This window comes from Panthera tigris, chromosome D1, assembly GCF_018350195.1.
Source record: "Panthera tigris isolate Pti1 chromosome D1, P.tigris_Pti1_mat1.1, whole genome shotgun sequence".
NCBI classification, from domain to species: Eukaryota; Metazoa; Chordata; class Mammalia; order Carnivora; family Felidae; genus Panthera; species Panthera tigris.
In genome coordinates, this window is record NC_056669.1 from 95,407,612 (window position 1) to 95,434,259 (window position 26,648).

Genomic DNA, 26,648 nt, shown 5'->3' on the forward strand with positions numbered 1-26,648 from the left:
ATTTTGCATTTTAGCATGAATTGTTACTTTTGGTAGAAAAGTGTTGTAGCACTGAGAATAAAACAAAATCTGCCTTTGTACCCCAACTCCTGCCATTTTCCTGTGTCTCTACTGTATCTGGGGAAACTTTCTGTGGTTTGCTAGATCACGTATGTATGTATCTAATATGGTTACTTCCATGATCAGAGGTATATAAAATTGTCCATATTTGTTTTACAGACCATCAAGAAACTGATAAATGTTAATGTTCTTTCTGTTTGTAAGGTAAGCAGCTTTTTTATAAATATGTCATCCCTTTTTGGTTCATTCTATTTAAAAACTCACGACCAGTTTGTTCACATTAGTCATCTCTTCTTTCCATGTAAATATGTATCCCTGATGAAGGCGGTCTTATTTCCTTATGTTTTGGGGGTGTAGAAAGAGCTGAAGACCAAACAAGTTTCTGTGTAATTTTGCTTTTGAACAATTGAACATTTATGAAATGCCTCCTCTGTGCAAACAGTGCAGTAGTCCCTGGGACTACACAAACGAACTTAGGCTGAAGACGGATTTTTACAAAGTTTTCATCTACACACGGTTCTTCACTGATAAATTATTTCCATTTTTGTATCCCCTGTAACACATTGTAAGCAGGTGAATGAAATGTTGTGGGAAAGCATTGTGTGGCAGTATGGGACTAAAAGTAATGGGAACGATTTTTATTAGCCACACATAAAAATTACTCTGGCTTCTAGTTGGTAGGCATGCATTAAAGTCGTGTTACTTGTATGTGCCTAGAAAAGACACCATAGGGGCGCCTGGGTGGCGCAGTCGGTTAAGCGTCCGACTTCAGCTAGGTCACGATCTCGCGGTCCGTGAGTTCGAGCCCCACGTCGGGCTCTGGGCTGATGGCTTGGAGCCTGGAGCCTGCTTCAGATTCTGTGTCTCCCTCTCTCTCTGCCCCTCCCCTGTTCATGCTCTGTCTCTCTCTGTCTCAAAAATAAATAAAAAACGTTGAAAAAAAAAATTAAAAAAAAATAAAAATAAAAAAAAAGAAAAGACACCATAGCTAACATGTGCTAAAAGGAAGAACAGGCAGCAAAGAAAAAAAAAAAGTGGGAGGCGGGGAATAAGTAGCAAATATGAGCATCTGAGCACTACTTCTCCTTATATGTTAGCAGTCACTGATACCATACCTTGATTCCGCACACTAGCCTAGCAAAAAATATTGCCCGAGACAGAATTTGCGTAGGCAACGTCAGAAGCTTCAGATTTGAACACACAGCAGTGTCCCTCTTATCCACCGGGGATATGTTCCAAGACTTCTGGCAGATGCCTGAAGCCCCAGATGCCATCGAACCCTATATACACTGTTTTTTCCTATCCGTACATACCCCTGATAAAGTTTCATTTCTAAATTAGGCTCAGTAAGAGGTTAACAATAACTAACAATAAAATAGAACAATTATAATGATAATGCTGTAATAAAAGTTAGGTGAATGTGGTCTCTCCCAGAATATCTTACTGTGCTGTACTCACCCTTCTGGTGAGGACGTGGAATGATAAAATGCCCACATGCTGCGATGAACTGAGGGGAAGGACGTAGGCACTGTGACCGGGTGTTAGGCTGCTCTTGACCTTCTGACATTGTGTCTGAAGGAGGATCATCTGCTTGCAGACCACAGTTGACCTCGGTTGACTGTGGGCAACTGAAACCTTGGAAGGTGAAACCACAGGTGAGGGGGACCGTTGTACTGACAGAAAAGCCAAATCCGTGTTTAGTAACTCTTCGAGTTTAAGGAAATAAAAAAATATTTAACTCAAATCTATTAGAGTTAACCAGATAAATATAAATAAGAACTTAATTACTAGTTTTCAGCTGATGGCACAGTCTTGATCATTTTCTCTATTGTGAATGTTTAAAGAAAAACTCTATGTCTTCATGCCCTGAGAAGTGATGTCTGTTACATGCTTTATTTAAAGTCCAAGGGCCCTAAAATCTTATGCCTTGTCCACCTCTTCACGTATGGCTGTGCTTCTCCCTGGATACTACACATGTTGCATTTCAAGTACTTAGTTAATTCAGTTATTGTGTGGTTTTATATGATTTGAACAACATGTTGGTTCATGTAAACCAGTTACCAAAACAAAACCTTCATCATCCCTGCATATGTACCGTGTAACATTTGGTAGCTTGCTACTTAAAGGCACCTCATCTGAATTATATTATAATATGACAAATAATTTTATAAAAGAAAATAATCAGTGTATCTTTTCCATTATTGTTTTTAGCCAGAGTTGTTTTCTTACTTAAGATTCAGTTTAAGTGAGGTAAACTACTAACAATCTTTAAGTAGATTTGGAGCAAGAACCCCCCAAACACAAAACGGATGCTTTTAAACCATGGTTGATATGAATATATCTGTATAGTTTTAAGGCTATTTCTCTTGGCATACCTGTATAAATGTTGTTGTTGGACAATAATCTGTATGAGGTTTCAAGTCAATTAAATAACTCTACAGTTTACTAGTTGTTTGACCCAGAACAGATTACTTGCCCGCTGTGCTTCCATTTTTCATGTGTAAAATTGAGGGTGTTAATCTCTTTACCTCACAGAGTTGTTTTGGGAATTAAATAAGGTAATGTACCCAGCTCCTAGTGAGGGCCTTCATGAATGTTACTATTACTCTCAGAGCTGATAAAGATGTTTAGTATCTGTGTGCAACTCTGAGTTTATTCGTTAGTAGGCAAAGCTTTTTTTTTTTTTTAATTTTTTTTTTTTTAACGTTTATTTATTTTTGAGACAGAGAGAGACAGAGCATGAACGGGGGAGGGTCAGAGAGAGAGGGAGACACAGAATCTGAAACAGGCTCCAGGCTCTGAGCGGTCAGCACAGAGCCCGACGCAGAGCTCGAACTCACCGACTGTGAGATCATGACCTGAGCTGAAGTCGGTCGCTTAACCGACTGAGCCACCCAGGCGCCCCCGTAGGCAAAGTTTTTTGATCAAAACTAACATTCTGGTCTATAATTAATATACTTTGTGGTTTTGCCTCTTGAAATGACTGTTGTGTACTATTGTTTTGATAATGTTTTCTAGCACATTTGGCCAAATGCCTAAAAATGATGAGTTGTTACAACTGTGTACATGTATTTCCTAATATATTTAATGAGTTAATGATGAAAAGTATATTGAAGTGCTTAAATTTTATTTTATAGAAGTGTTAATATTAGCTACAAATTAATGTCCTGATTTTTTTTTTTATGAAAAAAATTTTTTAATGTTTATTTTTGAGAGAGACGGAGTGTGAGTGGGGAAGGGGCAGAAAGAGAGAGGGAGGGGCGCCTGGGTGGCTCAGTCGGTTAAGCATCTGACATCAGCTCAGGTCATGATCTCACAGTTTGTGAGTTTGAGCCCTGAGTTGGGCTCTGTGCTGACAGCTCAGAGCCTGGAGCCTGCTTCGGATTCAGTGTCTCCTCCTCTCTCTGCGCCTCCCATGCTCATGCTCTATCTCTCTCTGTCTCTCAATAATAAATAAACATTAAAAAAAAAATTTTTTTTTTTAAAAGAAAGAAAGAGAGAGGGAGACACAGAATCTGAAACAGTCTCCTGGCTTTGAGCTGTCAGCACAGAGACCGATGTGGGGCTCGAACTTGGGAACGGCGAGATCATGACCTGAGCCAAAGTCTTGCTTAAGCGACTGAGCCACCCAGGCGCCTCAGTCTCCTGAAAATTTTAACCCCTTTGTCAGATAAGCCATATATAATTTTTACTCTAGATACAGTAGTATTTTCTCCTGTAGCCTTCTGCTTGTCAGTGCTTCCATGTTTATATGCCTTGATATTAAAAAAACACGGCCTCCTCTGTCTCCCAAGACATGCATTTTTGGCTGGCAGTCTACTGAATACTAACGGTAAAAGCCCAGGGTCTTGACCTTGACCTGTGAGAACCAGTCAGCTTGCTGTGTTTCACGGCCACACACTGCATCCTTCAAGCAGCTTCTGAGCCAGAGCAACACGTGTGGTGGTGGTCACCTCATGCCTGCTTGAAGACAAGTAGGCAGGGGGTCAGTGCCGAAAAAGCAGCACAAATCCAACAGCACTGTAGAGTACCTCTCAGGTTTTTTTAAATAACTGTGAGATAAGAATGTGCGGCACCAGTCCTAATATCTCGACAGATTATGAAATGCTTCTCTCCCTCTTCTTCCTTCTTCCTCTTCTGCTTTGTCTTTCCACATTGGCATACGTACTTGTTCAACCACGAAATGAGTCAGGGAGACAAATGCTAACTTATTAAACATGTCATAGCATATCATATGGTGAACCATATTGGTGGGAAGTGTCACCGCCACAGGAACTGGGTTCAGGCTTACCATGTCTGTAAGCCTGGTTTTTGCAAATCACATCCCATTTACAAAGCACTAAGGGCGTTTGCTATTCAAAACACTGGAGCGCCTGGGTGGCTCAGTCGGTTGAGCGTCCAACCTCGATTCAGGTCATGATCTTGCGGCTTGTGGGTTCAAGTCCTGCGTTGGGCTCTGCGCTGACAGCTCAGAGCCTGGAGTCTGTTTTGGATTCTGTGTCTCCCTCTCTCTCTCTGCCCCTCTTCCTTTTGTGTTCTTTCTATCTGTCTGTCTGTCTGTCTCTCTCTCTGAAATAAATAAACATTAAAAAAATTTTAAAACACTTGTACATTAAGCTGAATAGTCATCCTTTATTTTATCTTTAGAGTAAATACGAACCTTCCTGTACCTTTGTGATGTGCACTTTTAGTGGAAAAACAGTTCAAAACTCTTGCTTTATTCACCACGGAATGAATAGCATCCAGAGGGTAGCCAAGTGGTCTTTGTTGTGCTGCAGACAGGATCCGTGTGGTTGGAATCTCTGTTGCATAGATGACTAGTGAGTGTTCAGGTGTAAGAATGGTTTGACTCGAGGAGGCAGAGGCGAGTGGTGTGCACTGGGTAACCAGTCAGTGGCCAGAAAGACGAGTTAGGACATGATTGTGCACGAGCTTGGGCAGTGGGCTAAGAGGGATGGAGAACCTTTGAGCAGAAAAGTAAGGTGGCATCTGATGCACGTTTTAGAAAGGTGGTTCTAGTGGCAGAGTGGCCATATGTGGTTATGGTATATGAGTTGATTTTCTGTCTACTGAAGAAAGGGCATTCACCTGGATAAGGTTTTCTGTGTGAGGCTCCCAGGCTCAGCATTCTTCCATGCTGCTGTGATTTGCCCTATGGTGTATTTTGATGAATTGGGCCTATTGCGCTTTAGTTGACTGTGTTATGTTCCAGGGCCAGGGCTACATTTCCTGTAGAAATGTAACTATGTTCGGAGCCCTGGGGAAACTTAAAAGAAGATGAAAATTGGTCTGGCTGTAGAATCTTCAAAGATTTTATGGTGGCTGGACATCAGGGGAACTAGGGCATGGGTGTCTGCTGCCTAATGTCATAATAAATGTATTGAAAATAGTTTATACCAGAAAGAAAACAGCTTCTTCTCATCATCAGTGCTGGTCCAAGTTTTGCCTCCTCGCCAAACCGCTCGATAGGGACGCCTGACTTGAGAAGCATGCCAGGAAAGAGGAGTGAAATCAGTATACCCCTGTGACCCTGGGTTTGTTCCCCTAATCTGGAGATGTTTGTTGGGTGAGGCCCCAGCATCTTGTTGTAGGTCCTGTGCCACCTCACAGGCATTGACCTGGATGTGTCAGGTCTGGGATTATCATGTGGTCCGTGTGCTCCTGTGTTAGTAGGTCAGATTATAAAAAGTCACATAAGTTCCACATCCCGACAGAGGAATAAGAGAAGTGAAATATCCTGACCAGAGAAATTACAGGTCATCACCAGATGCAGTGGTGGTGAGTGGCCCAGAAGAATACTGGGGAAGAAATATTAACCAGAATACTTTTGACTATAGACCCTTGATGTGTAATCATAGAGTCCAGTCACCTCTCCCAGGCCATTGTCTAAGTCCTGCTCAACTCGACTTTCCCTTCACCAGACATAAAACTGTTAGTTGAGGTCACCCAAGAGGTGTTTAGAAGGCTTGTTGCTTGCCTTACAGTTTTGCTTTCACATCCTTCAGGGGTAAATTTAGTCCTGTCCTTGTTCTCTGCAGAGCGGGTAAGTGCCAAGGCGAGGAGGGCAGTGGTGTGGAAGTTCTATCTAATTGACCAACATGGCGGGTAGATCAGCCTCAAGAGCTTGGAAGAGAGGTCCTACTAGCCGGGGCTTTTCCTTTTGTGATTTGAGATGCGCTGTGACTAAAATCTAAGATAAGTCTTATTTCTCCTCCAGAACAATGACCTTCGGACCAGAAATCGCCAAGTTTAGAGATAATTAAGCCTCCAGACATTGAACCAGACTCTTCTAAAACAGTTGCAGTTTTGTGCCTGGAGGGCTTTCCATCTCTGAATACTGAGAGCTTGCACATGAAATTGTTGTAGTACTGTTGATTACTCTGGGGGAAATAATAGGAAACGGGAGAAGTCCCGCAACTCCAGAGACAGATCAGTACGAGTCTGATTTCAAACAGGCAGGACACCGAGCTCCCCACAATTCAAAGACCAGTTCTAAAGCAGATCTTGCTCGCATTGTTTGTTTCTGATTTGAGATCACTTGTTTGATTTGGAGTTCCCTTCCTTCTGTAGGCCTGACAGTTTTTTGATGCCTTTAATGACAGTTTTAGGACCTCAAGACACTTTACTCCTTTTCAGATGAACACTACCCAAACAGTATTCCCTAAACTACTTGAAGTTCTTACCTAAGGGTGGGAAAACCATTTCTTCTGATGGTAGTGGGTCCTGAAGCTGCCACTGGCATTTGTGAAGAAGGTGGACAGTAGGTAGGGGCCCTGCCTATACCTCAATCCCTTTGGAAATTTCCAGTCTACCATTCTGACAAGTGGAGAGGACATTTCACCCTTCTTTATTACTACCTCTTTTAGAGCAAAGAAGAAGGTGGGTGGGGTGTGACCCAGAATAGAATTTATTAACAACCTCTACTTACAGTGAGAAATTATACAGGAAGTTTTGTTTGTTTTATTTGGGGTTGGGGAGAAGTCCTTTTTTTTTTAATAAAATTTTTAATGTTTTTATTTATTTTTGAGAGGCAGAGACAGAGCATGAGTGGAGGAGGGGCAGAGAGAGAGGGAGACACAGAATCCAAAGTAGCCTCCAGCTCTGAGCTGTCAGCACAGAGCCCGACGTGGGGCTCAAACTCACGAACCACGAGATCATGACCTGAGCCGGAGTCGGATGTTAACTGACTGAGCCACCCAGGCACTCCAAGATGAGGGGAGAAGTCTTAAGCAGGGCATCAGAATTTAGTTTTTCCTTCACTCAACCAAAGAGGGGGCTTGAAATCATGTCTTATTAGGAGTGGCTGAAAGAATTAGAGATGTTTAGCATGGAGAAAGGAAGCATGACATCACACACACACACGCACGTGTGCAAACACACACACACACACACCCCAATGCCAGTTAATTCTACCTCCTTAGTATTTCGCAAATCAGCTCACTTCTCTTCATGCCCAGTGATGCCTTCCAAATTCCAAGCCCCTACCCCTTTCATTGGGAACTACTAGAATAGCCCCACCAGCCTTTTTGAAACAACTTGTCTTCCTCTAGTCCAGTCTCCGTCCCCCAACCAGAGTGTTACTTTGCATTAGGACATATGACACCACTGTGAGATCCTTCAGTGATTTCTTTCCCTCAAGTCCTAACTCCTTGGTGTGACCTATAGGGAAGGACCTACTTGATGTGGATGCTGCCCACCTCTCCAGTTCCACCTTTGGTCTGTCTCCCTCTACTTCCCTGCGTTCAGGTCAAAGCACCTTGAGTCTCTTGCACCTCATGTCCCTTCAGGCAGTTCCCTGTCCGTGGAAGCTCCCTCGTCTCCCACTTATGCTACTCATCCTTCAGTTCGCCCCCACAGTGTTCTGTCCTCGGGGGCTGGTAGGGAGCCTTCGAGACTAGGCCTGGTCTCTCGGCCACACGGTGTCACTGCGCACTGCACATCTTCCCTTCCCTCAGCAGCTCATTTCCGGTGTAGTGCCTCTCTGCAATTTGTGAGCCCCATGAGTGTTGGTACCGTGTTCTTTTTGTTCTCTGCTGTTCCCTAGCCCTGGGCCTCACCTATGGCAGGTGTGCCGCAAATGCTTTTGAATAAGTGAGTGAGTTAAAAAGTGAAAATCTTCTTTCTTTGGGAATAAGCAACCCACTTACTGTATGTGGCCCTAAAAGGCTGGACGTAGATCAATTATGGATATTTATACTGAAGGAAATCGTGAGAACTTTATACCCTTTGGACCCGCCAGCAGTGGAATGGGCAAAAGGGGAGTTCCCTTCTGATTCTAGGCCGAAGGCTCAAACCAGTAGTCTGGGCTGCACATGCCCTACCAACGTATTTCACTTAGCGCACGTTTCAAAATTGGGACAATTCAGGGGCGCCTGGGTGGCTCAGTTGGTAAAGCGGCTGACTTAGGCTCAGGACATGGTCTCGCAGTTTGTAGGTTCGAGCCCCGCATCAGACTCTGTGCTGACAGCTCAGAGCCTGGAGCCTGCTTTGGATTCTGTGTCCCCACCTCTTTCTCTGCCCCTCCCCACTCCTGCTCTGTCTCTCCCTCTCAAAATTAAATAGACGTTAAAAAAAATTTTTTTTTTAATTGGGACATTTCACGCCCACATTTCTAGCTTCTCTTGGGGGAAACTCTGAAGATGAGGTAACGCAGACCTGAAGTGTGGCATGACAGTATAAGTGGGGAGGGCAGAGTGGCCAGCAGGTGAGTGTGCTGGGTAATGAGGCCTGCCCTCTCCAGGTCGCCACCGTCCCCACCGGCCCTGCTCCCTGACTCACTGTGCTCGTATATGTTGCCCAGGCATTTGAGGCATTCCAGGTATTTGAGTTTGTACCCCTCTGTACAGGCAATCCCAGATATTCAGTCTACTCCAACTGAAAACCTGCTTCATGGACTTGAAGGATTAGAACGGTTTTAACTAAATCGGTCTCTTCCATCCCTATGATTATCTGAAATCAGAGCACTTGGTGTGCTTTGCCTGCTTTTGAAAAGCTGTTTTTTTCCTGTTAATGCCAGTATATATTCACTGTATGTGGCTCAGCTGGGAGGGTATAGTGCTGTGCCCGGCCCATGGTGTAGATAATAAATGTTTGGATGGATGAGAAGCACAGAAGCATTGGTTTTCTTTTCCTTACCTGGATTTGCCTTTGGCGTGTGACATGGTACCAGTAGAGGGAGCCCTCTGTTAATCTGGAAATCCTGGAGAAGAGGAGTCTCTGTGCAGCCATCTAATTGTATTTAATTTAGGCATTATGTTAAGAATGTATTCCTCCACCCAGCCCCAAGAATTTAAGTTAACAACATTGGGAAATTAATAACTTGTAGGAAGGAAGAGTATGACTCTCAGCTCTGACCCCCCACTTGGGGCTTTTCTAGATGAAGACATTCCAAGTTAGTGCCTAGAGTCTTTTCATCCATTTTGAGAGCTGCTGTCATTATGCTCCTAACAATTTTCAAATAATTGGGTACATTTGGCTCTTAGGGTCTCCTGGTAACAGGCTGCTTTGAGCATAACTGCAAAATGATGGTTTTGCCTCACTGCATGAGGACCACTCTTTGTGTGAAAAGCGAGTAGTTGTAGATTGTTTCTAAGGTTCTTTCCAGTTCAAAGCAAAGCTGGTTTATGGGAGAAATGCCTTAGTTTGGGGTGAAAATGTAAAAATCTCCTTGAAGGGGTGCCTGGCTGGCTCAGTCAGTGGAGTGTGCAACTCTTGATCTCAGGGTTGTGAGTTTGAGCCCCACGTTAGCTGTAGAGATACTTTAAAAATAAAATCTTTAAAAAAAATCTCTTTGAGAACTTTAGAAATTATTTTCTCCTGAAATTGTCACTTTTTGAGAAGTCAGCTTATTTGTGCGAAATTTCAAGGAATGGAAACTCTTAGCAAATTGTAACATGCCAAATTTGGAAAAGCAGTGTATGGTGTGTATATGTGCTTTTTAATTTTTTCAGCATTTGTAGATTATGGCTTTTGATTATGTTATTGTCCATTGGCATGCACCCCTCTGTTCTGGAAAGTTCTTTTATTTTTCTTTAGTTCCATTATTTTAACATGTATCAAAACAATTGATTACAAAAGGAAAAACGGGGGTTGAATTTCAGGCTAAGTAGTATGTGGTGGGGGCGGGAGAATGGCAAGGAGGGCTCTTACCTACACTTCCACAAAGACTTAAAACATTACCAAAGAGGAAAATCAAACAATACTTGGAGATCTCAAAGCACTTGAAAATTTTTACCTAATTAAGCTTTTCACCCCCTGTGCAGTAAATATTCCATTAGCCATATAGGTGAGATTCAAAGAATTTCTAATGAAGTTGTATTCTCAGTATGACAGAGCTCACATGACAGCTTCTGAAGGAAAACTGTGCCGTGCCACTCCAGCATGACTTCCAGTGAGTCACCCTCGTTTCTCCCAAAGAGGGCTGGCGTAACATTATTGTTACTTTATGTGGTTCTTTTCCCGATCAGACTATGGATTTTGTAAATTACTGTTAATGATTCCAGTTGAAAACTTGTATAAGGCATTTGTATCTGCTTCCTTCTAATTTTATGGGTTCATGTTTCACTTGCTTGAATTTAGATCCTGTTTACTCCAAGCAGGTGTCTCTGGGGTAAGAAGATGGGCAGATGTGGACAGAGTGGCTATCTGTGGTGTCCTAATTATTTATACGAATAGCCTGGATTCTTGGGACTTTGCCCAGATTCTAGGGTTAAGTTGTTACACTTTAAATTCTATTTATATATAATGGTGGGTACAAGTGACAGTATTTGTTGTCTTATTTTACGAAGTTATCTTGAATTTTAATCTTTCCATTTGGGTTTTTGGTTGTCTTTTTTGAGCATAATGCGGTAGTGTTTTCTTTGTACTGTTCTCTGTAGAAACTGACTGAATGCCAGAGGTTACATGAGACAAAAATTATTTGATTGTAAAAATAAATCACTTGCTTGTAAGAGAATTTGCACAATTTGTGTAATTTGCTGTGTTACAAGTTTTCATAATAAACTAAAACGCAGGAAAACCTAAATTGACTATTGCGTATAAAATAAAGTTCCTTATATAAGCTCTTGATTACTGATGCCAGAGAAGTGAAAAAGAAGAAAAAATTATTCATTTTAATTTCTTTTAGAAATAGTATTAATTGTAGGGGCTTTTCTAATTACAAAAGCAGTGCACGTATTTGCCAAAAATGTGAGCAGTATTTATAACACTAAGATGGTTATATTTTAATGTAACATTTTCAGAAAATTTTTTTTTTTTTTTAGGCCCGCCAATGCATTTTTAAGTCAGGTATCTCAACTAAATGATCTAATGAAACAGATTTTGATGGTTTATAAGCTAAATCAGCCTCTTATTCATTTCCCGGCCAGAATATACATAGCTGTGGTAATAAGTACCAATAAATATTTCACTCTTTTTTTGAAGATACAATTCATTGTCCAGTTGGCTTACATACAACACCCAGTGCTCATCTTGAAAATGAATATGTGGTATGCCCAGAAGGAATTCTAAATTGAGCTGGCATTGCTAAAGACTTTTCATTTATCTTAACTTTTCTTTGTGTATCTTTGTGTATCTTCGTGTATTTGTATACTCTATGGGCAGCTGGCACACAGAGTGATGCAATATCTAGGTGCCATATAATATATATTGACCTTTCTTCCTTTGACTTTAGGCTTCTGGGACTTTTTTTTTTGTGGTGAAGACTAATGAAACTGTCACTAAAAATATATATATAAATAGGAAATGCTTGTTTTTTCCGCAAAGATTTGAAGCTTTCATTGCTGTAGAGGTACTACTGCGGCAACTTTTGCCACTTTTTAGACAAAAATTAAATTTAAATTGTTTGCTGTATACTTTTGGAAATAACTTCAACCCAGACGCAAACAAGTCCAAAAATCATGTTTACTGCTACTTTTCTAATATTCTTAACCACTGAACGCACAAGTTATGGTAACCTGATTTAAGCAGCATCTTAAGAGGAACAAAAAAATTTCCTGGTACAGCAATTATCACCTGCAGATGGCCTAAAATTAGCATATTGAGTTAACTCCAGAAACAGCTTGTGAGCTGTGAAATGGAGTTCAGATAGATAGTGAGATTTCACAGAAACGCTGGTACATGGTATAAATAACCAGATATCAAGATACCAATTGATGCATACAAAGTAAAATGAGAGTACTGATAGCTTAGTTAAAATATCCTATGTAAAACTTGACGTCAAAGAGAACGCAATTTGATGTGAACATAGGGAAGCTTCTCTGCTTATTTGTATTGTTATTTGTGTACACATATGCAGCCAAAGAAGGCTTGAAGTTGAATTTATCATGACTTATAATCCGATTAGAAGAGAATTTAAGTGTAGAACGAGGTGTTAATCAGTGCTATAAAAGCAGGCAGATTTCAAGTTAACTTTTCTCAAGCTTTTCAGGGTTGTTACTATTTGGCAGGTCAAAAAGCTGGTCCATTGTGTGGCAAGGAGAAATAGTTTAGAGCCAGAATTTAAGAGGAGAAGCCAACGAACAATGCAAAAGAATTTTTCTAAAAAGAATTGAACTTTTTCCCGAGAGGACCTGAGGGATTATTTGGTCATTGAGCATCCAACAAATATTTCTGGCCCTTTAATAGCTAGACATCGAACACACTGTTTTTTCCTTTGTCTTTGTGCTAAATTATTTAAACTTGTTGAGTGTTAGCTCACATCTATAAAGAATACATTTTGGAGCTCTCTTCGGCAGCACAAATCCTAAAGTTGGAATGATGTGGAGAAGATTAGCATGGCCCATACGCAAGGGGACCCAGAAATGCTTGCAGCGTTCCATAATTTTTTTTTTTTTTAACATTTATTTATTTTTGAGACAGACAGAGAGAGAGCATGAACAGGGGAGGGTCATAGGAAGAGGGAGACATAGAATTTGAAACAGGCTCCAGGCTCTGAGCTGTCAGCACAGAGCCCGACGCGGGGCTCGAACTCACGGACCGCGAGATCGTGACCTGAGCTGAAGTCAGAAGCCCAACCGACTGAGCCACCCAGGCGCCCCAGCGTTCCATAATTTTGATGGTAACTTATTGCGGTAATCCTTTTGCAGTATCTACATCTATCGAATTGTTAATGTTGTACAGCTTAAACTAATACAGTGTTCTGTGTCGGTTCTATCTTTAATAAAGCTGGGAGTGGGAGGGTATATTTTGAATGTGTCCATACATTGAAGACCATCCAGAAAACATTTAGTGTTTAGCTATTAATGTGGTTTTGTAAGTAAGATTCTATCAAATGGGGTTTTATTTGGTCTCCGATTATGGATAACTGTTACCATTCAGAAAGAAAACATTTAATGTATGACATGTACATAGTGTAAGGAAAAAAATAGCTCCCAATGCACGCATTTATATTTCTTTAATATCCCAGCCAAAGTGGTATTTCTTATTGGATTATATTTAAGAGTATACATTTATGTCATAGAAAAAAAATCTTAATTGAACTATAAAACTCTGCACAACCACTAGGTAATAGTCATATGGTTCTGAGATCCCTGGTCCGAATAAAAGAATCCATCAACAGATTTTGTAGACTTTTCCTGGTAGTTTTCCGGGTAGATCACTCCTTTTGTGTCGGAAGGCTAACCAGTCAGTGGCTACCCCTATGAACTGAACTCCACTTAGCTACTCTTCAGTTAACAGGTCTCATTTCCTGTTACATAGATGTGTGCACATGCACACGCACATGTATTCACGCCCTTGGGTGGGAGCGTGTTTATTATCAGTCTTCTTACTCATTCTGATTCTGGTGGTCTCAGGACTTAGAGGACTGAATGATAGCTTCTCTCCACAGACTGCTTGGGGGACCTCTTACATTAGCTAAGCGTTATGGTCCCTGATGAAGTGTGCTAAATAAATGTTTTCACATGTTGCTAGAAATGCATATAATCAATCCTTATCACAAAATACTCCACAACGGTTAATATGCCTGAAGAACATCCATTTATACTAGTGTGGGAAGCTGTCCATGATGTGGTATAATATGCAGATTGAATGACATATATAACATGTTGGATGTGCATGCTTTCCTTTATAAAAAGCTCCATTCAACAAAAGGCTTTTTTGAAGGCCTCAGGTCTATAGCAAAGATTGTAGTTTCTTACAGCCGTTTGCCTTTTTGTATTCTGTTCCTTCGGCTAGAATATTTTTTCCTCCTGATGAATTCCTGTTTATTCTTTCAGAACTTAACTGAAATGTAATCTGGGAAGCTCGACCTGATACCCCAGACATGATGAGTCTTGCTCCTAAGCATTAATGCCCTCTGTCCTTACACTCAGAGTGCGTCTTGTAATGATTTGTTTATATGTGTATCTGTGCTCCTCCTGGGTAGTGCACCCCTATTGGCCAGCCCCAGGTTTGAGTAAAGAACATGGCCTCGACTAAGTAGGAGAATGTCTCTTTATTACTTCATGTTGCTCAGACCATAAGTTGATATGCATAGAACATTTTAGGAGCTCTTTTTTTCTCCTGGGTTTGATAAAGTAACATCCAGTGTATTTTGTGATCCCATATCTTTAACTCTTATCCATAAGATGAAGATTCTTTTCAAAGCCTTATTGAGGGATAATTTTATAAGCCATATAATTCACCGACTTTAAGTGTACAATTGAATGGTAAATGAATTCACAGAGTTGTGCAGTTGTCACTAAATCGAATTTTAGAACAATTCCAAGAGGATCCTGACAGAAGTATTTTTAAATACTGACAGAACTATCTGGAAACTTGTGTCGTGGGTTGAATTTGATGACCTCAAAATGGGTCACTGTTTGTGGCTTTGAACTGTGTAGGGCACCACATGCTTAAAGGAGGCCCCGATACTTAGTGGTGCTGCATCGTGAAAGAATAGTGCATGCTGGCAATAAGCGATGCTGATTTCTCTTCAGAGGCTTGCTCTGTGACGAGCTCTGTGCTGGGTCCATTATATACATTACCTCATTTGAGATTCAGAATATAATAACCTGTAATGGAGATGCCTTCTTTATTTAATAATACATATGGACTCCGCAGACGAGAAGGAAGCTAATTTGACGTCACACTGCTAGTTAAGTGAAAGGGCTGGGATATGAACTTGGGCCTGACTTGTAGCACATTTGGCCTAAACGTTCAGTAGCTGTATTTTGAGCAATTACTATGGGGTACCATAAAAAGAGAAATCTTAGGAAACATGTAAGCAGGTTGGAAGAGTCATTTGATCTGAAAAGAGAGGAGGTGAGTATATTGTGGAAAAGATCAACTCTGAAATCAGCGTTTTTTTGACTTGGCCCCATCCAGTTTGGTTTGAGGCCCCGTGGGCATATCCTCAGTTGGGTCAGCAAACCTAGAAAAGCGAAGAAACAGGACTGTGTTGTAAAAATTACAAAGTAGCGGAGGCCATTTGGGCTCAGCATAATCTCTGGGTGAGTTTGCTTTGGGAATTGTTTCATTTTTTTATAAAAATTTCTTTAAGGCTTATTTATTTTTGAAAGAGAGAGTGTGTGTGAATAGGCAAGGGGCAGAGAGAGAGAGAGAGAGAGAGAGAGAGATACAGTATCCAAAGTAGGCTCCAGGCTCTGGGCTGTCAGCATGGAGCCCAATGTGGGGCTTGAACTCATGAACTGTGAGATCATGACCTGAGCTGAAGTCAGATGCTTAACTGACTGAGCCACCCAGGCGCCCAAGGGGATTGTTTCATCTTTAAGTCTTAAAATGTTAACACTGCTTGGTCTCTATCAACATAAGTGGTCAACTTTATGAGTTAGAATAGGGTTTGGCCGCTGTAACAGAGTCCTTGTAGTGGCCTAAACAAGATAGAAATTTATTTTTCTCTCAGATAAAAAGCTGGATAGGTAATCAAGGTAGGGCATCGTAGTTCTCCAGGCATCAGGGGTTCTGCCTCTTTATCTCTTTGCTCTGCCACCGTTATCACACAGCTCTCATTTTGAGGTTCAAATGGGTTCTTTTGGCTCCTCCCACCACATGAACATTCTAACCCTCAAGAGGAGGAACCGGTAAGGAGGAGGACAAGGAGGAGGACGTGTAGTTTTCTTTCCTTTAAGGGCGTGACCAAGAAGTTGTATATGTTACTTCTAGTCACATCTTGTTCTATAGGATGTAGTCACTGGGCACATCCCCCCCCCCCCCCCATTTTATCAAGACAAGTTTAATACGAAAAACGTAGACTTGTATGTAAGAAGGAGGGAGATGTCGAATGCTTTAGACCAAACTCTTTTTTAGCATTTCTTTTTTTATCTGGCCCAGAAGTTTCGGCCAAATCCAAAACCTTCTGTAAAAATGATTCCCCTAGGCTTTGAAGACACTTCTTTGTTTCAAAGTTGGCGCTGTGTCAGTCTGTCTTTCATGATACAGTGTCAGTTTGAACTCGGTTTTCCTGGGAAAGTATATGCAGCAGGCTCCCGGCCTGACATCTGGGTTGGGAGTGCTGCAGATTTTACCTTTGTAAAGCTGAATACATTTCCTTTCTTCAAAATATTGCTAGGAAAAAATTTACTTTCTCATCGAAGTACTGTTTTCGTTAAGACATAGGAGTATTCAAGATAAAAAGCTTAAAATTCCTGTGTTTGGCATGCATGCAAAGCATGTGACAAAGCAGCATTTGTTTCTTAGAAAATTGATGACGTCCCGGGCACCTGGGTAGCTCAGTCGGTGAAGCATCTGACTTCGGCTCAGGTCATGATTTCGCAGTTCATGGGTTCAAGCCCCGTGTCAGGCGCTGTGCTGACAGCTCAGAGCCTGGAGCCTGCTTCAGATTCTGTGTCTCCCTCTGTCTCTGCCCATCTCCCATTCATACTCTGTCTCTCTCTCTCTCTCTCTCTCTCTCCCAAATAAAGATTTAAAATAAAAAAAAGAAATTTGATGATATCTGGGAATCCAGAATTCACGTTCTAACCTCAGTCTTAAACTGTGACGTGGCCTTGGCCAAGCCAGTGGATGTCTTAACTTTTCTTAGTTAATAATATCTTTAAAAAAAATTTTTTTTAATGTTTATTTATTTTTGACAGAGAGAGAGAGACAGAACATGAGCAGGGGAGGGGCAGAGAGCGAGGGAGACACAGAATCCAAAGCAGGCTCCAGGCTCCGAGGTGCCAGCGCGTCGCTCGAACTCATGAACCGTGAGATCATGACCTGAGCCGAAGTCGGACGCTTAACCGACTGAGCCACCCAGGCGCCCATAGTTAATAATATCTTAAAAAAAAATTTTTTTTTAATGTATTTATTTTTGAGAGAGAGAGAGAGAATGAGAGACAGAGCATGAGGGGGCGAGGGGCAGAGAGAGAGGGAGACACAGAATCTGAAGCAGGCTCCAGGCTCTGAGCTGTCAGCACAGAGCCCGATGTGGGGCTCGAACCTGTTAACCGTGAGATCATGACCTAAGCTGAAGTCGGACGCTTAACCGACTGAGCCATCCAGGCACCCCAGTTCATATCTTAAAACACAGTTTAGAAGTAGCTTCTCTCTCATATTATATGTATTTAATCAACAATTATGACACCCTTTAAAAATGCAGGTGTCTTTTTTTTGTTGTTGTTAAGGATGAGTTTTCCTCACAACTAGCTAGACCAACAAGGGGAGTGAATGTGAGGATATGCTTAACATTTGCCGTCAGTTGGCAGCATTCTTCTAAACGCTTTTTTGATAGGAAAAGGTCATTTGAGCTTTTAAGTTAAAAATCGTCAGTAATCTTGGTTGGCAGATATTTCTTTCCGTAACAGATGTTTTTTTCCAGGAGTGCGTTTTGGGGGTCCTGATTTAACCATAGGCCCTTTATTTGAAGATCTCTGTGCCGGTGTTCCTTTTCAGGCAAGGCCCATTTTCGCCAAGTTTACTGAAAGTATTCCCAGTGTTATCTACAGTAATTTCATCTGATTCCTTTTTATGTACTGTTACCACAGCCAAATTGTATAGAGCGTATAAAATAAATTGCTGTCTGTCGAGTGGGGCGTGGCTTAGTGATCCCCTTCTGTTTTGAGGGCGTAGCTTCCTTCACTCTTTATCTGTTGCTTGCATCCTCAGCCATCACGAAGGTTTTGTTTTCTCTTTTGCAGATGACACGATTGGTGCTGCCTGGCATGGTGGAAAGGTGAGTCACAAGCTCACACACAAGCACCAGAGAGACAGAGCTCATGATTATTTATAGGGAGAATCCTTTCTTTGCAAAATTCATTAAAGTGACTAATGAACCTGTCCCCCATGTCTTAGCAACAGAGTAACGTGCTGGGCGAGTCACACGGTAGAGCATGAGTCATCTGGTGGTGGAGGCCTTTTCCACTCGATTCCCTTTTTATTTCCCTCTCCAGGGTTGTGGTGGTTCCTTTAGATCAGGATTAAAAAGTCTGCCTGAGTCACCATCACTAACTCAATTGCCTGCTATTCTGAGGGGGTGGATAGAATTCCTGGGGTATTCCCGGGAATGCCTTCTTAAAGCTATATGCTCTCAGAACTGAAATCAGAGGAGTTTCACAAAGCAAGACCCCATCTCCTGGTTTTTCAGTTCTTAATGGGTGAAAGGATATATAGGGAACTTAGGCATGTTATAAAATGGTTATAAGATATCAGACCCACCTTGGAGCAGAAACCCACACCTTGGAGCCCCATCTGTGTCCTAGTTTGAGTCTAGTTCCACTAGGATATGCTAGGTGTCTTCATTTTCATTGAGAAATGTGTTGTAGAGTTCTTCTTGAAATAGCAGGAAGTGTAAAATTGTAATTAAGCTCTGTCTCTCCCTTGGAAAAGCCTGAATGATGTCTAGGCTTTCAAAGAAAACCCGTTGAAAAGATCTGGGCTTGCATCTTGAGCAAGCTTGATCGTTTGCTAAATTTAGGACTTCACAGTCATCCTTCCTCTGCAAAAGAGCTTTGAGTTTGGAAGAGATCCAAAGGAATCACGGCTTGGAAAAGGGCAGAGCCCAAAGACCCTATTTCTGTGAAGAAAGCTCTATGACCAGCTGCCGGCAGGGTTTACAGCTACTGTTTATTGAGCACCTATTGTATGCCAAGTGTTGTGCTGAGGAAGTGTTAACTCATTTAACTTTGATAACCTCCTGTTGTATGAAGGAGGAAACAAGGTTAGGAATCCATTTTGTTTGGCATCTACAGAGACTGGTTGAGAAACTGTGTCTTAGCAGGGTTTTTTTGTAACTCCATTTTATATGACATTTGGTACATATATTTTTTAATGTTTATTTATTTGGAGAGAGAGGGGGAGAGAGGATCCCAAGCAGGCTCTGCACTGTCAGCTCAGGGCCTGACATGGGGCTCCCTCTCACAAACCGTGAGATCATGACCTGAACTGAAACCAAGAGTTGGATGCTTAACCGCCCAAGTCACTCAGGCGCCCTTGAAGTCTGGTGTGTTTTAATTCCTTTAGTAAAAATTCTTGTTAAAACCTTCAGACTGCTTTGTGTTGATTGACAGTGGGAGTGTGCCCCTAATGGTCAGATATGGAAGTGACAGACAGTAGTCAAACCAGACAAAACCTTAGGAGATGGCAGAGAATTGGGGTCGACAGAGTAGGACTGAGGAGGGATGAATTTCGGCCATCATCTTAATGCACTTTTGACATCTGCAAGTGAGTTGATATTAGTTTAGGATAATAAGTCCATGCTTTAAGAACGAAATACTTAGAAACCACAGTAGTGTTATAAAAGGAATTTTTAAGGAATTAAGGATTTTGGTGACATCTGTATGAAAAGAGATAATGGAGGCACCTTGGTGGCTCAGTCAGTTAAGCGTCCAACTTCGGCTCAGGTCATGATCTCACAGTCTGTGAATTCAAGCCCTCCATCAGGCTCTGCTGTCGACATAGAGCTTGCTTCAGATCCTCTGTCCCCCTCTCTTTGCCACTCCATGCCCCCATCTCTCTCTCAAAAATAAATAAACATTAAAAAAAAAGATAATGGTTGTGAAATAATTTTGCAGATCACAATGGATTTATATAGTCATGGAATTGTAGTACTCTAAATGAATTGAAACCAGGCACCCTTATTTGATAGATAGAAAGTGAGTCCCAAAGAGATTGAGTGCTGTGAACCTTCATAATTAGTAAAGGATACAGACATAGGGTGCTAGGAACTTCACCCCTATCTTTATAGACCTAGGCAGCCATGACCACATTTAGAGCTGAAGCATTAGATAAAAACAATGCAAAGAAGAGGACCCATTCCTTCAGCAGGCACTCACTGAGTAAAGTGTATCATGGCGTGTACAGGAGATGAACTGGATCTTTGCCTTTAGGAAATCAAGTGGATTTTACGCCAAGGTTGAGAGATGATCTGGTGGAAAGCCATCGTAGTCTATGGGCTGAAACCGACACCACAGGGTGAATGTGGCACTTGCTAAGAACTAGTAAGAAACGTAAGTGGACTTCATGAATCACTAGTTTTGGTTAGGAGAGGGAATAGCTCTGTCCCCTTGAACTAAAGGAGTTACTAGTTGTATTAATGAGGGCAGGCTGTAAGAGACCATCGCTCTCATACACAGCCAGTGTGTATCAGGGGTTGGGGCTGTGCTCTAGCCAGGCATTATCTCAGGCTCCTTCCACGCAGGGCTGCTCTTCCCTTGGGTCTTGCAGTTCTCCGCTGCATTTTCTGCATCCAGCCAGCAGACGAAGGAAGAGAGAATAAGGGTGATTTTACGGGAGGTTTCATGGGCCAGGCCTGGAAGTAGTGTCCATCCCTTCCGCCAACATTCCGTTGCCCAGAACTCAGTCACCGGCTACAGCTAACTGCAGAGGAGGCCAGAAATGTTGTTAGCCGTGTGCCCAAGAGGAGAGGAATAACTCCAAGGTAAACAATCATCTGAAAGCCTTCTTACTTACACAATACAAATGATTTTATTATAGCCTGCCCTTTTACACCAGCCTCAAATGGCGTATTTCCTATGGTTGGTTTCCATGGGATTCTTATTTCCATTCAGTAACAGCAGAGTCCTTTATAAAGATCCTTTGTTGTTGTTGTTGTTTTCCCCTTTCACTGATTCTACCTCTGATGTATGAGATTTTCCAAACCCTCTAGAACTATAGCCTAGGGCCAACTGACTATCACTAAACAAGTATCTATAATTAAACTAAGGTATTATTACCATAGAAGTAGAAAGTGCATAATTACATTATAGAGGAAACTTGCTCTTTCCACTTCTCTGGAATTATAAACATTGTGTATAGCTGGAGCCAGGAGGTGGTTGCCATAACAACCATGGAAAAGCTAAAAATAGCCCCTTTCATACTGTATTGCTTAAGGTGGAATTATGACATGTTATGGTGTTTTAGGGCAGGCAGTTCTCTTTCATGTGGTAAATGTTTGCAAACTTTCTCCAGCAAAGCAGGATTTGTATAATGTATTTGGATTGCTGGTTCTAATTATATGTCTGACCCTTCTGTTCCAGGATTCTTTTCTGACCAAGGACTCTGTTTTGATATGTTTCTTGGTCTTCTTGAGAGTCTCTTAGTGAATTGTCTTTACCAATTTCAGTGTTGTGTTTAAGCTTTAAAAAAAAAAAAAAATTATGGCTCTCCGGAGTACATTTATGCACTCCTTGATAAGAAACGGAAATAGGAAGAAGCGTCATGGAGTCCTTTTTGCACAATCTCCCTTGCGTGTCGTCAAACTCTCTGAGTACAGTTAGTTCCCTCCATTGGAGTCAACCCCGTGTTCCAGTTCTTCATGGTAGCATGTAACACCTCCCTATCTCTCTCCCCTGCATTGCGGAGCAGAAGGTACCTGAGGAAGGTGGAAATCAGTGACTTATTCAAAGGAGACCTATCACTTCCTCTATGGCAGTAGTAGTTTTTTAGAGCTGTAGACAAGGATACTGCAACAGTCTGATGGAGTAGTGGAGCATTTATAGGAAGATAAAGGCTTGGCAATTGTTTTTTTAAGTTTATTTATTTTGAGAGAGAGAGAGAGAGAGAGCAGGGGAGGGCAGAGAGAGGGAGCGGGAGAGAGAGTCCCAAGCAGATTCCACAAGGTCAGCACAGAGCCCGATGCAGGGGTTGAACCCACGAACCATGAGATCATGACCTGAGCCGAAGTTGGACTTTGAACTGACTGAGCCACCCAGGTGCCACTGCTTGGCAATTTTTTTTATCCAAGTGACAATGAAGGAGAGTATTAGGATGGGGCTTTCACAGGCCTGAGGGAATTCTACCAGACAGCATAGCTGCAGGAAGCTGTAATTACAAGATGCTGAATTTTATAGGGTTGGGTGAGTTTAAGGTTTGGCTTGTGAAAGGGCTAGTAATTGAAGAGAACATATTTCTATGAAAAGGTGCTTCCTTATCAGCAGTGGTGTTTCTGCTTTGTTTTTGCAGTATTTTAGTTCTGGTGGGCCCTCAGTAATTTGTACCACTGAGACACCATCGTGTGGCTGTTAGCAAGTAAGCAGTGTGATGAATGAAGAATGTTATATCACAGAAAATATTACTTGACTTGTTTATTTGGATGTTTGTCATAACAAACTGGGAAGTATGAAGTATGAGCAACATGAGTCTTCATTATGGAACTTCAGCAAATATTGTTAATGTACCTTCCAATCTTAGAATTGTTCCCCAAGTCCCCGGAAAATGAGAGATTAACTAAGGTTCAGTTTTATGTTTGTTTTCGTGTGCAATTAAGCGCAGCCCATTTTGTCCTTCTGCTTGATATAACAGAGCTGTCGTGAGTCGGCCTGTGCCATGGAAACTGGTTTGACGTCACTAATTCTGCTTAGATGGAGGATTAGAGCCAGACAAAGTAGTTGATTTTAAAGACGAGTCCTTTGTGCCTCGCAGCCCCAAATGTTCATCCCCATCTCTACATGAAGGATAGATACTGTATACAGTACAAGGATTAAGACGGCTCCACCCGCGTGTTGTTTATGATTCAGACAAAACTCAGTTGAATATTATTACCCTTGGAGAGAAAGAGAGAATTCTGTGCTGTTGTGGGTGTGGGTGTGGGAGGAAGGGTTTTGCTAGACAAACACGTGTGCTTCTCGTTAGCACAGAGTTTTCGTAGAGAGGTGTCTCACTGCTGTCATTATGATACAATTATAAATGCCATCGTTGTATTTCCTGAGGTCTAGTGCATTCTTGCTCGAGACTTTGTTGGTCTTGGGGTTGTTTAATATATGCTAGAGTGCAAATACTTTGTTTTGAATAACGTTCCCTCAAATTCTGACTTTTCATGAATTCAAACTAACTCTACCTCCCAGAAATTTTAATCAGTGTATATTATTGGTGAAACAAAGATGTTAGTTGCCTCAAGGAGTAAACGATTAAAGGAGCATCCCTGCACAATTGTGACATATTTGACTATTCGTCTATTATTTTTGAAAATGGGAAAGAAGTTTTTACTGTCTTTAAACACATTTTCCTGGATTGAAATCATGGCTTTGGTGAGTGAAGTCTTAAGAGTGTGTTTTGATGAGATCCGGATTTAATTTTTAAAATATATTTGATAACGTTAAACTTGAATTTTGGAAGACTTTTAGGTTGTATCTCATTTGTGAGGAACGAAATAAAAAAAATATAAGATTTTTGTTCAAGGGCACATGTAATTGCTCCAGCCAATCTAAGTGTAAGGGAGCACATAATCCAGGTGAAAACAACAGTGATATACTACAGCTTTGGTGAAAAACAACATCATCTGCAACTAGCTTCTTTCTTCATTTGCTCTGAATGAGTGAGGCCGTAGCAGTTCCCGGTTGTATGAGAAGTTAAAGGAAAATGCTACCTAAAAGCTAGAAGGATGCATAGGGCTCAGGAAGGGGATGCAACTTGTTGGGATCTGGGGTTACTTCTCAGGAAGCATTCTGGGATGTGTAAGATACCATAGCTCTCTTAGCATGCACTTGATTGGGACACTCTCTGAGTTTAAAGGTGACACATTACAATATATCATAAAGAGACTTCTCTCTCTCTTTTTCTTTTACAGATTTATTGAGATATGTTTCACATACCCTAAAACTCACCCACTTAACGTATACAATTTGGTGGTTTCTAGTATGTTCACAGAGCTGTGCAACCGTCACCAGAATCTAATTTGAGAACATTTTTAACACCCTGAAAAGATAAAGATGTTCTAAACATCATAAATTAATACTCCATTAAAAGTCTCCAGTAACCAAAGTGGCTTTTAGTCAAATTTGATCAAAGGAGTTTCTCACACATATAGATAAAATCAAAATCTTAGATAGTCGTTGCTAATTACTGGTTTTTATCTTCGGGTGATAGGGTTCTAACTCCTGATAGACACTCTTACTCTCTTATCAATATTTAAAACGAAAAGGCTTTTTCTGTCTCTGAGACACAAGCAAAACACACAAGAATGATACAACCAAGACATTGACTAAATATTTCCAACTTTCTTTAAAACCCTAATATAACGTTTTTAGATTTGAGATTTGATTTCTGTGACCAAAATGTGAGCGGATTTCATTGCTTAGGAATATTACTAATAAGCACTTCAGTTCAAAATTTAAAACCAAAGACACCTTGTTTCCAGCGACACAGTAAACGAAGGGTCCAGACTTCTGTTTGATGGTTGAAGTGGCATCTCGCCTAGAGGCTGGCAGATGGACTGGGTGACCTTTGGGGATTATTTCTTTTCAGATTTGCGTCTAAAATAACTTAGATGCCATTTAATCATGTTTCTTTTATTATTTTGCATAAAAAGGGTCTGTATGGTCCTTTTTTAAAAAAATACTGGAAAAATAGATCTTGGGGGAGGTAAATTCAGACAGAGAACAGTGAGAATCTGTGTGGAAGAAAAGGAACCTCACTGGGAGGATAGGAAGTAGGTAGGGTTGTTTGCAGTGGCTGGAGGGGACTGGCAGCGCGCCCCCCCCCCCCCCCCCCCGTTCCCTCCTCTGGGAAGAATGGGTTTGGAGGGGAGGAGTTGGTTGTTAATTCTGTTTAAAATTCCTAAAACCCTAATTCCACATGTTACCCAACCCTTATGTACTTGCTAACAACTAATGTATTTACAGCATTGCTTTTCTCCGATTAATATTCATTCATTAATGAAATCAGTAATTCCTGGTAACTTTCTGACTTTTAGTTTTCAGTAATCTCTAGGAGTTACTGTAGAATTGCCCTTTGCCCTTTGGCAGAGAATATGGTTTGATCTCCTGTAGAGTCACGTGACTTTTCAGTCAGCTCTTTGTTTAGTGCCTGAATATCTACAACCTAGAGGAAGTAGGAGGGCAGCACATAACTGTTCACTCATTGCCAGGAGGTTTCGTTAAGTACCTGTTACATGCTCATGACTGTGCAGGAGGTTTTGAGGAAAAGTGTAAGACAAGGGCTATGATGTCCAGAAGCTTATGGTTTTGTTGAGGGAGAAAAGCGTGTATACACATACAGTGATTAAATACTACAGTAAGGTAGTATGTGATGGATGATAAGCCAGAATAAAGGCATCAGAAGATTATGAGAGCATTTCCAAGAATGAGGATTCTTGGTGATGTGGCCAGAGAAGACCTCAGACAGGAGAGATTAACTCGAGGAGACTGTAGCTCTGATCTGGTCATGCCCTGGATTGCTAAAACAGAAATGAGCTAATTGCAAACAGGAGCTATTTTTAGTTGATTGAGTTATGCCTCATTCACTGACCGAGTGTATCATGTGCTGATGAAAGGCAAGGAGTGATGTGTGCTAGAAAAACAGCTATGTTCTTCTGTTTCAGGTAGTTCTGTATCTCAATCTGTAATTTACAAATGGTTGCGTGTATGATTTCATTCTGTTGACCTGGTGCATTTTCCTTTTTAGATCTAAAGGGGCCATTCTGAACATCTCCTCTGCCAGCGGCCTAGTCCCTGTTCCACTGTTGGCCATTTACTCTGCGACCAAGGTGAACAATTTTTTAGTGAATCATGTCAGAATGAGAATGAGGAATACTTTTCGGTCTGAGAAATAAGCATGGAAGCTTCTTGAAGTTCTGTTCTTGGCTATTTTCAAATGGACTGGGAAGAAAAGGAATGGGGCACCGTGATCTCAGATCCACAGATGCTGTTTTCTGCTAGTAGTTGACTGGTTTTGAAACTGGTACAGGCATACCTCAGAGTTATTACCAGCTTGGTTCCCGACCCCCATAATAGAGTGAATCATCACAATAAAGCAAGTCAAATGAGTGTTTTAGTTTTCCAGTGTATATAAAAATTATGTTTACACTAGGGTCAAGGTGAAAAAAAAAAAAGCTACGTTTATACTGTAGTCATTAAGTGTGCAATAGCGTTATGTCTAGAGAAGCAGTGCACATATTTTAATTAAAAATACTTTATTGCTAGAAAATGACATCATCTGAGCTTTCAACATGTGGTAATCACTGAACACAGATCACCATAACACATACAATAATAAAGAAAAGACTGAAATATTAGGAGAACTACCAAAATATGACACAAAGACAGGAAGTGAGCAGATGCTGTTGGAAAGGTGGTGCCGATGATTTGCTTGAGGCAGGGTTGCCATAAACCTTCGATTTTGTAAAGAATGCGGCACTCGTGAAGTACAGTAAAGTGAAATGCAAGGAAGTGCGGTATGCCTGTGTTTGTACGTCCCAGAGAGAGAGAGAGCTGGTC

The 26,648-nt window shown here is 41.3% G+C and overlaps 1 protein-coding gene and 1 non-coding gene across 2 annotated transcripts in view; both read left to right on the forward strand.

Moving 5' to 3' along the window:
- Positions 1–26,648, forward strand: part of HSD17B12 (hydroxysteroid 17-beta dehydrogenase 12) — a 167,848-nt gene that overhangs the window by 121,343 nt on the left and 19,857 nt on the right. The window contains exons 6-8 of the mRNA XM_007082068.3: positions 220–264; positions 18,138–18,172; positions 25,837–25,918. Of these exons, the coding sequence (XP_007082130.1) occupies positions 220–264; positions 18,138–18,172; positions 25,837–25,918 (162 nt within the window). The remainder of the gene's footprint in view (positions 1–219; positions 265–18,137; positions 18,173–25,836; positions 25,919–26,648) is intronic.
- On the forward strand, positions 12,779–12,884 carry LOC122231574. Its single transcript, XR_006208837.1, has one exon. It is a non-coding gene; the product is annotated as a U6 spliceosomal RNA (small nuclear RNA).